General features: G+C 41.1%; 1 protein-coding gene across 2 annotated transcripts; it reads left to right on the top strand.

The window, feature by feature from the left end:
* The first annotated feature begins 5574 nt into the window (after nt 1-5574).
* On the top strand, nt 5575-8049 carry LOC147892306 (protein POLLENLESS 3-LIKE 2-like). Of its 2 annotated transcripts, none has more exons than XM_087388886.1 (5): nt 5575-5832; nt 6077-6289; nt 6383-6538; nt 6649-6710; nt 6809-8049. In XM_087388886.1, exons 1-5 carry the CDS (start codon nt 5641-5643, stop codon nt 7722-7724), a joined length of 1539 nt encoding a protein of 512 aa, XP_087245012.1. In that variant the 5' UTR covers nt 5575-5640; the 3' UTR covers nt 7725-8049. The 2 variants fall into 2 exon arrangements, with proteins under 2 accessions (XP_087245012.1, XP_087245011.1); XM_087388885.1 differs by having other exon boundaries at nt 6806-8049.
* Nucleotides 8050-10655: the final 2606 nt, after the last annotated feature.

Genomic DNA, 10655 nt, shown 5'->3' with positions numbered 1-10655 from the left:
GGGAGGATAAGAAAGAGGGGATAAAGAAAAGGGGAGAGAGAGAGAGAGAGAGAGGCATATAGATGGATAAGAGGGGGTTTTGTGTGAGTAGACTAGAGTATTAAATAAATAAGATAAGGATGGGGGGGTAATGAAAATTTTAAGGGTTTGCATTTTAAAAAAGTGAGAATTAAGAAGGTAAAGTAAGGGAATTTCACTATAATGGTGGGGGGGGAAATTAGGTGAGCCAATAGGAAAAATAAAGACTTAGAAGGGGGGGCGGGGGGTGGGACAAGGGGGAAAAAAAGGAATAAACAACTAGAAAAGAAAAAAACAGAGAAAATTAAAAGGGGGAAGAGTTTAAATAAATGAATAAAAGCAAAGCAAACAAAAAGGGGGGAGGGGGTGGGGGGGGGTGTTTAATTGAAAGGTAAAAAGTCTTAAGGACCTGAGAGTGATGAGTCCATCGATAGTCGACGGCTTGGAGGGAGGTGGCGGTAAAACTCGAGGTAGATTTTCTCACACGAGGTAGACTGGTACTATGACTATGCAATGAGTACTGAGGGGACCGGGTGATAGTCGAGGCTTAAGGAAGCCTGGAGGTTGGTGCAACAAAGGTCACAGCGGGACTCGAGAGTGTAGCGGGAATTTGTACTATAGGTACTTTAGCCTTTTAGGCGCAATCTGCGGCACACGGAAGCATACAGAGCAAGGGGGCCAGCGTTCCGTCAAACTGAGCGGAGGCAGAGAGCAGCAGGATTCCGTGCAGTGGGGAGATTGTGAGGGAGGGAACTATGTAGAGGGCTTTAAATAGGGGAATAGAAGGGTAGTCGAGAGGGTCAGGTAGGAGAGGGGGGCTACAATAATTGGAGAGGTGGGGTGCTCGAGGGTTTTTTTTCCAAACTAGGCATAGGCGGTGCAAACCACGGGCTTACACGGGGTAATAGTTAGTGGCTTTTATAGGCACTAAGTCAAGGAAGGGGGGTTGGGATAGACAATCGCAGAGCAGGGAGTCGGGTATTTGGTTTGGTTAGGGTAGAGTGTTTGTAGTTTAGTTAGGGATCTTTTTAATATATAATACACATAGTCTAAAGAGGGAGGGTAAATAGGAAATATATTTTAGAGGGAGTAAACTAAAAAGGAAAAAATGAAAAATAATTAGCAAGACAAGGGAAAATTAGAAAAAAAGAAGGGGGGCGGGGGGGTAGCATGGAAATTAAAAAGGGAAACATTTGGCAAATAAGAGTAGAGAATAAAATTAATGGGAAGTAGGGAAAAGTTTTTAAGTGGATCAAAGAAAAATAATGAAAAGAAGACATTTAGAAGAAAAGAAATAAGCAAAAAATATTAAGGAAAATTGGGATAATAAACAAGAAAAGAAAAAGTAATAAGGTAAATTAAGAAGATTTATTAAAGGAAATAAAAAATTAGGAGATAAGGACGAAGAGTAAAAAATTAGAAAAAACCATTAAAATTAGAACATAGAAAAATTATAAGAAAATTAAATGGAAAATTAAAAGAAAAAAGTAGAAAATTAATAGAAAAGAAAAAAAGCCATTGATAAAGGACAAAAAGGAAGAAGGAAAGAAAAAATAATAAGGGAAAGGGGGGAAAAAAGGAAGAAAGGGAAAAATTGAGGTGGGTAATTTTTTTTTGAAAAAATAGATTTAAATATTAAGAAAAATTGGAGATAAAGTGTTAGAAAAAGGGAGAATAAATAAGGAAAATTAGGGAAAACAAAGAGAAGTAGGGAAAATAAAGGAAAAATAAAAAATTAAACAAAAATTACGGAATATATAAGAAAAATAGGAAAGAGAGAGAGAGAGAGAGAGAGAGAGAGAGAGAGAGAGACAAGGGGGCCACGGTCTAACCAAAAGAGAGGAAGGTGTAGGAAGTGTGTGTGTGTGTGTGTGTGTGTGTGGCCTACTTTCCATTCCATTTCTCAGTGTCCCTCACTTCTCTATTCCATTTCTCAATGTCCCTCTCAATTTCATCACCTCTCCCTTCCTAACTAGCTGTGTCAACCATCTCTCTTTTTTTGTGGCTTCCTGGCTTCTATAGAGCCAGAGCATAGGTGATGAGCTAAGCTAAGATGGCATATAATGGTGGTGATCTTGATAGTAGGAACTATTGTGAGGACTATAGGCTACTAGTAATTACTATGGGAGAAGAGTTGTGATTGGCTACAATAAGCCCCATCTTGCTAGTTTGATCGGATGGCTAGTGGTCCATAGGCATTATGCTCGTTGTTGAGCTTAATTTTGTGAGCTCATAGGCAGAAGGAAGGTGGATTATTCATAGATTGTAGGGGATGGATAGCATGAATCTTGGAGACAACATGGTCGATTCGCGTCTCCTCATGTTAGATGAGTGTGGGAGGTGGTCTATTGTTTGCAGTTAAGGAGCTATGGTAGGCAATAGATGCAGGAGGTGATAGAGCTTTTGAGCCTCGAAAACCAAGGTTGGATGATTAGTGACACGTGGTAGGCTTGGGATTCGACATATGGCAGGACTGAGAGAAATGAAAAAAAAGGAAAGGAAAAAAGGAGAACGTTTCACCTGTTGTCTAGCTCAATTTTGTGAGCTCATAAGCTTTTAAGCAAGGTGGATTGTTCATAGATTGTAGGGGCTAGCTAGCATGGAGCTCTGAGACAACACAATCAATTGGTGGCTCTTCATTAGGCTAGTGTGGCTCGCATTGCCTTTTTTGCAGTTAAGGAGATATGGTAGAGGATAAACGCTCGAGGATGATAGAGCTTTTGAAATTCAAAAACCAAGGCTTGGATGATTGGTGACACATGGTAGGCTTGGGAGTTCAACACATGGCAAGGTGTAAGAGAAATGAAATAAAAAGGAAAGAAAAGAAAACGTTACATATCATCTTTCATTCCTCTTTGCATTGTTGCATATGAATCGAACTCTACTTCTTTGGTTTATCTTGATGGATGATGTCATATATGGTTTAATTAAGTTTTAATGCAAGGCTATTTAAAGTAAGGCATAGGACTTGAAATGGTCATACTTGTGATGTTATACCTAGATTATGTTGAAGGCTCAAAAAATTAATATCTTTGTGAGTCTTTATCAGATAGGGATGCCATAATAATGAAAAGTATGTAGTATCCCACCATCTCCATGGCTATCAAATCAAGATGGGAGGAATGCATGTGTGATGAGATTTTATGATTATGTTAGTTTAACCTATGGATACTTGATTCTTAAAGTCAAGTATGCATGTTGCACACATTAGAATTGGTATGGTATGAAAGGCAAAGATGTTCTTTAATGTCAAGGGTTAGCTGACATATGAATGAGGAATAGACTTGTGTGATAAATTTTATGGACTCATGTGGAATGTGTGCATGTGAACGGGGGTGATGGTTCCATGATGGGAATGGTGTGATACTATTGTGGATGAGCTTGGATGTCTAGGATGACTACGAAAAATGAGAGAGTCTGAATAGAGTGCTTATGTGTGTTAGTCCATACTAGAATGATGACAATGTGGTTATTGTTTGTCATTAAGGATATCCTTCCACCTTTCAATGTCCCAGTGTTGTGTAGTTACCTTGGGTAGGCATTGTAGTTGAGTCCAAGGACTCCAGCAATTCCAACACTGAACTCATCACTCTTTTCCAAACTAGCCCAAAAAACAAACCCTTCATCCACAATCATTTTTTTGCGAGAAGTCCATGAAGACATTGGAGCTACTAAATTAGCCCACTTAGTAAGAGACCGGGTTTTTTTTTCGTTCTAGTTTTGATCCATAAAAATATTTGATATTTTTAAGAACTCTTAAAGTTTGAGTTTTAAAGAACGGCAAGCAAGGAAGTCGTTAATAAGGGAAACAAAAAAGTCTGCAAGGAAGCAACCAATTAATCAAGCGACTTGTCTACAAGCTATCTACAAAAATCATCTACGAGAGATGAGGGAGCGATGAGTATGTGAGAAAAAACAAGAACAATTCCTAAAAGTGACACCAAACAATAATGTAGGGAAGCAAGCAAGCGATTTTTGGACTAAAAATATAGGTGCATGATGACCTTGAATCACAATGCCATTTTTTGAAATTTTGTTGATATATTTCCATTATTAGTGTAAAGGTAGAGTGAAATGGGTACTATTATGCACATGTAACTAGCCATAACTAGGACTTAGCCTGGCAAAAAAAATTTGTACTCAAGGGTGCATACATATGCACATACTTGCATAATATCTATATACTCCAAGGGCATGGAAAAATCACATTTAGATACGTACTTCTCTTCAAGGCATTTTTGTATTCATGCATATATGTATATAGATGTTATCTAAGGCTCCCTAATGTTATAAACAAGGTGACATAATCACTAAAAGCCTTGCTAGGGTATATTGGTGAGTTTTTTCTTAAAAATATATGTAGTCATGGTCCTATCGAGGGACCCCCGCCTTCGACCTACGCTGCTTGGAGCAAGATTTGAACGTGGGCTGCCACATTGGTAGGGAGATGCACTACCATTGCACTGCTAGGGTGTATTGTTGAGTTGATCTTGACATTATGTGGTTCTTTTTACCTCTATAACGTCTTACTCATGGCCCATGAAATTGAAGGAAAGATCCAAAAATTATCGATTCTTCAATAAACCAATCTTGCAAGGAAAAAAAGGCTAATCTATAAATAACATGTTCAAAGTTTGCGGCAACATTTTTGCTTGGTCAAAACACAATAGAATTTATAAGGTGTAGAGCAAAGCAATTGCATCAAAGTAGCCACCCGAAAAAGATCCAAAGCCATAAGACCGTAAACCAAACCAAAGCAAGGAGGGTTTTCTATCCAAGTGACTTTCTGGGCTTAGCAAAGACCATTGTAGCTTTTGATCACGATAACATAATCTAAGAGGAAGAGGGGGAGGGCAAAGTAGGGACTTTAGTAGGTAACGCACAAGGAAGCGAGGTTTAAGGATGCAACATGACACCATAGCGAGAGTGTTTGCTGAAGTTAGAGATGGACTAGTTTGCAAGAATACTAGCCATGCATGTGATGCATCATTGTTGTGGATTGTCCATGCTGTCGTAGGTGGCATGTGTGTGTGAAGACGGATAGTGGTGGTGGTTATAGTTCAAGCCAGGACTTGTTGGCTGACCATTTGTGTGAGAATAGGTCAGAGTGAGTGATGACGAAGCCATTACATAGTGCATCATTTGATGGCCAATAGAGACCTTGTCCGAGTGCATACGAACTAGTGCAAAAGGCAATGGCAACCACTTGTGCAAGTGAAGGAGCACCACATGTGCTCTTACCCCCACCAAAGTTTAGTCTTAACCATCGCTAAACTAACCATGGAGGTGACGGAGCACCAGGCCACTAAATCCTAACCCAAGCCAGCCTTAAAACTAACCATGGACGAACTAACCAAGCCCAAAATATACCCCAAATCCTGATCTTCGGAGAGTTTGAAGGGGTAAGTAGTTAGATGGCGGATTAACGGTCAATGGAAAGGATTAAGGAGCGATTGTCGGGAAGATGAACCTGGACGCAAAAGCGGTCAGGTTCATGCACTCCGCACAAACAAAGCTGGTGGCTATGCACATTCTTGAGCTATCATCCTCCTCCTGTGCTCTGCTCTGCTTTTGCGTTCTTCGCCATCGATACTCTGTTTGTGGATCGCATTGAGTAACATCATGTGGAGCTCCGTCGAACTCCCCATAGCTCGTCCTCCTTGCCTCCCCGCTAATCTCCCTCTCGATCATACAGCTTCCCTTCCTCCTTCCAATTGGAGAGACCCCTTCCCTCTCTCCGATCCTCAGCCTTTCCACGTCTTCCACAAAGTTCCTGCCGGCGATGGGCCTTACGTCAACGCCAAGCACGCACAGGTTCGTTGCTCTCTTCGTTGGCCGCCCCTTCTTATCGTTTTTGGATTTTTTCTGTGTTTTCTCTCTTTCTGTCGTGAAATGGCACAAGTTGGGATTTTCTCTTTCCTATCAGAAAGCTAGAGCGCTTTTTTGCTGGTCTTGTTTCACAACTCGAAATCTGCGAGCATGGGATTTTTCCCAACTCCGGCGTGCTAAAATGAACGGTAAACTGACGGGTGCAAGTTACGTTGTGGTGGGCATGCAGCTCGTAGAGAGAAATCCAGAGAGGGCAGTAGCGCTTTTTCGGGCGGCGATTCAAGCTGGTGACCGTGTGGACAGCGCGTTGAAAGACATGGCCATTGTATTGAAACAGCAAAACCGGTCAGAAGATGCTATACTCGCGATTGCGTCTCTCCGTGATCTCTGTTCCGAACAGGCTCAAGAGTCGCTAGACAATGTTTTGCTGGATCTTTATAAGGTAGGTTTGTGAGTTTTCTTGCGGCTTACGCTGTAAGTGGTGGATCGGGCTTTTTTCCCTCTTGACAGATAAGATACTGTTCTCATACTGCAGAGTTGCGGTAGATTGGACGAGCAGATCGCTTTGCTCAAGCAAAAATTGAACCTCCTTCACAAAGGCTTGGCTTTCAATGGAAGGCGAACCAAGACTGCTCGCTCGCAGGGCAAAAAGTTCCAAGTTTCTGTGGAGCAGGAGGCGACCCGGCTTCTGGTAAGTTTGTATTGCATCATTACTTCTTCATTAGAGCGCATGATGGTTTTTCGGAAGGCTGCAAGCGCAACATGTAGAATTTTAACCTCAATTCCTTGGCGTTGCTACAGGGTAATCTCGGTTGGGCTTACATGCAACAGTTGAACTACGTTGCTGCGGAAGCGGTTTACCGGTAAGCAGGCCAGAGGCTTCTCAATTATGAAAATCCAAATCATACATTTGGCTTCGCTTCTTTGACTAATTCCAGAGCGGTGGTGATGCATACAGTAGGGCGTTATCCATCGAGATAGACAACAACAAGGTTTGCAATCTAGGTATCTGTCTGATGAAGCAAGGCAGGCTAGAAGAAGCCCGGGCGGTCCTACGGAATGTCAGCCCTGTGGTGGCTGAGAAGAAAGGTCATTTGGAGTCTCACATGAAATCATATGAGCGGGCGCAAGAAATATTGGAAGAATTGCAAGCTTCTATTATGGGCGCGAAACAGAACCAGCAGCCAATGAGCTCCCACAAATTGTTGGACGGCAGGCAACTGGAATTCGAGTCATGGTCATATTGGAAACCTTGGGAAGCCCCATCTCTCTCGCCTGAACGAGCTACTTGTCAACCTGCCAGCTCCGGCCAGCCTGAGCAATGCCGGCAATCCAGTGCAAAGCGATGCGAGCAGCAAGAAGCTGGACGGGATGGTGGGCATTCTAGCAAATCATCCATGGTAACCGAGCAAGCAGGACGGGCCGATGACAGCAAATACAAAGCATGCTGCCGCATGTCGAATTGTGGGGAGCAAGCCACGCCGGAGGAGATGAACGGGATAGTAGCAGCTGCGACTGCCGCTGTAGCGATGGCCGCCACTGTTGCTGTAGCAGGTGCTTCTGCTGTGGCGGGGGTGGAAGATGCATGGATGCCTGCGACTACGAAAGGAAGAGAGGATGATCAATTTACGGTTGACCAGGGAAAGGAACGTGAGTGGTATGCTCTTCATCAAGGCATAGATCATCATCTGCGTACGTTTGGGCAGGGCAAAGATTATGGAAACTTTGCCATGGCAGGAAGAAGCTTCTCCTCTTCGTCCGTCAATCAGCAAGAGCAACTACGAGTCCTGCCTGGCTTCAGCAGCAACGGACGACGCAGGCTTCGTGTGTTCGAAGATCTCACCATCGTTGGAAGTGCTGCGGCTTTACGGGCCTGAAGAAGAACAAAGAATTCTGTCGTCTAGATCCTTCAACAGCCTTCTCTTCCGTTCTTGTTGTGATTGTTTAATTCAGGTGAAGGTCATTCTTTGGATGACCTTGCTGTTCAGAAAGTGTTGCTCTGTGTATCATGGCATTCTTTCTCCCGCTCGATTGCACTTGTCTTGGACGATTGGTTTGCCTCTGAGATTGAGCGCTCTGTTTTGCTTGGTGGCTGCCGTTATAACCTAGTTTGGCGCCAATGAATAGTTCATCATCCCTCATGTGCAAAATTGAAAACATTTGTCGGAAATATTTGTGACTCATGCACGTCAAGAGGCTTCCATCTTTCCATGTGAGTTTTCACATCCAAGACGTTTTCACAATTCCATCGATGATGTTTGAGGGACAGACTACATCATTAGGTCTTTGTCCTTGATGAGAGTAAATTGTTAGGTCTTTGAGGGACAGACTACATCATTAGGTCTTTGACGGACAGACTACGACTATAGTAGTCCAACCAAGTATGTCCAAAAATTATATATCTGAACACGAGCTCAAGTTATGCTCAAAGGCACATTGCTAACGTTGATTTCAAAGTGACATTCGAGGAGAAGTTGGCGTGACTTACCAAAATAGCTATACACTTCCTAATCTTGAAAAGCACTACTAGTTACTTTGTCTCAAAGTCCTTGTTGGCATCATTGTCCTCATCATCAAGCTAAACATAGGAAGGGTCCATAGACTAATTCTCATCATTACCACCAGCCCTCGTACTATTGCCCCCAAGTTTGTCATAGTTGTTTGCATATTTTAGGTTTTGCCTCAATTGGTCTACATCTAAGACACAAAAGTATGCAATTGTAAGCTCTCTTATAACTCAGGGTTACATTAATTGGTTCAAGAATTTCTCACATCAAAGAAAATATTCCCATAACTTTTGAAACACAATTACACGCAAAAAGTAGTCGACGTCCATAAAAGATAAGTTTTTGTTTCTAATAAGGCACATGTGTTCATTCCAAAGGCTTCAGAACCTAGCAATAATAATTCTTTTGAGGGAAAAGTTTTATATCTAGGTACAGTCATGGTTGGAATTTGACCATGGGAATGCCTAGCCTTTATAGGAAAGTGGTTGAGCCTACTACTCCCCTTTTACTTGTGACTAAATATAAAGGTTTATCAAGTGACACTTATAAATTTCAACATGCTAGACGTATCATAAATGTGATGGAATGAAGAAGATCAGAGAAGGTGTGTTGTCTTGTTGAGCGTGGACCAGGATCATCTGAAGTTGTTGTCCTTTTTCTTCAAAAGGACTTTGAGTTGCAAGAGATCAAACCCCTTATCACACAAATTTTTGAAGATGTCATGCAAATGAGAGGCTTGTAAGAAAAAAACCTCTTCATCTCCTAGTTATTCTATGGATATGAAGAGATGCACATGGATATGGTCCAAATTCTACAAGTAGTTTTGATGAAGATGAAGAGATGGAAGAAGATGTGGACAGAGACATTCACAGTTCAAGTGAAGAGGAGCCACTTGAAGAAGCTTATGTTCAAGGCACAAGGGAAAAATGCAATGAAGGTAAAAAAAAGGAGACTCGATTCTCAATTGAAGCTAAGATTGTGACCTTAGGTCCATGTGCACCCTTACCAAGTCCACTGGATAAGAATTTGGATAATGCTATCATAGAGATGTGCAAGAAGACAAAGATGGTTGATCGTTTACCTTATGAGCTACCTATCACGTGTATTGATCAACCTCTCATAGATCTCACACAAGAAAAAGGACATTTCAACTACAAAGTATCAATGAAGTGCATGTTTCTAACCTCAAGCTCAAAATGAAATCAAAACCTATAGCCATAGTGCTACCACTACTTGTTTTGGTGGACAAGGATCAATGTCCTACAAAGGGGCCATGGAGAAAGTCTAAGGCAGTTTCTTACAAGTATTATGTTCTAGGTGGAACCCACAGATTTCTTGCAAAAAAAGAACTTTGTTTAGAATACGATAACATTGAGAGTTACAAGACACATCTTTGTTGGATTTATCCAGGTTGACTGATGAGAAGTGTACAATATTATCCATGGATCACAACATTGACTCAAATTATTGCTTACAAATGAATTTCATTCAAAGAATTAGCTTCTTTCATAATAAGAGGGTCAAGCAACAAAATGAATGCCAGAGCATTGATGATAACTTTCAACTAACACATTGTGGGAGATGTGGTCTACAAGTACATTGTAATACCTCACATGGTGCTGACCAAAAGCCTAAGATCAAGCATTATGATGATTAGTTTTAGTTGGCATTTTGTGATGGGGACATTTGGAAGATGCAACAATGGATTCTTGATTTCTAGGAGCAAGGAAAGTTGAAAGGTCAAAATATGTTGAAGGCTCCTTCAAGCTCTCATGGGAAAACCAAGGCAGATGAAGCCTTAAAGCCTCCTCCAAAAGACTTTGAAGATATCTCCTTGGAAATCCTTGCAAGGAATCCGTGATACATCTCTAATATAAAGATTTTTTTGCACATGTGAAGGCCAAAAAAGCTCCTTAGAAAAGATGGGAGTAGAATTTGAAAGGTATATTTTTGTACTTAACTCATTTTCACTCAACAACTTGTTTTTTAGATTTTTTAATGGAAAACTTTTATTATTTTCACTCAAGAACTTGCTTTTAGCTATCTAATAAAAATATTTTTGTCTTTGTAGGCAAAAAAATTATTTGCACATGCAAAGAATTATGATTAGAAATGTTGAACTATAATAATGGGGATGAAGTTAGGAAATACCCTGTTGATTCAAGGAACCCAAAGGAGATTGAAAGATTCTTATTTCTTTTTGAAAACTATGTAAGTGTTTTTAATCCCTTTCTTCTTTTGAGTAAAGTAGCTATTCTAGAATCCTTTTCCAAGTCTATGAGTTTCTTTTTCTAGTTTCCA

The sequence above is a fragment of the Dipteris shenzhenensis genome, chromosome 17 (assembly GCF_047967505.1).
Source record: "Dipteris shenzhenensis isolate YYH24624 ecotype China chromosome 17, Dip_SZ_1.0, whole genome shotgun sequence".
Taxonomy (NCBI): domain Eukaryota; kingdom Viridiplantae; phylum Streptophyta; class Polypodiopsida; order Gleicheniales; family Dipteridaceae; genus Dipteris; species Dipteris shenzhenensis.
Note: the sequence above shows the minus strand (reverse complement) of the source record. Positions and strands in the feature narration are given on the sequence as shown.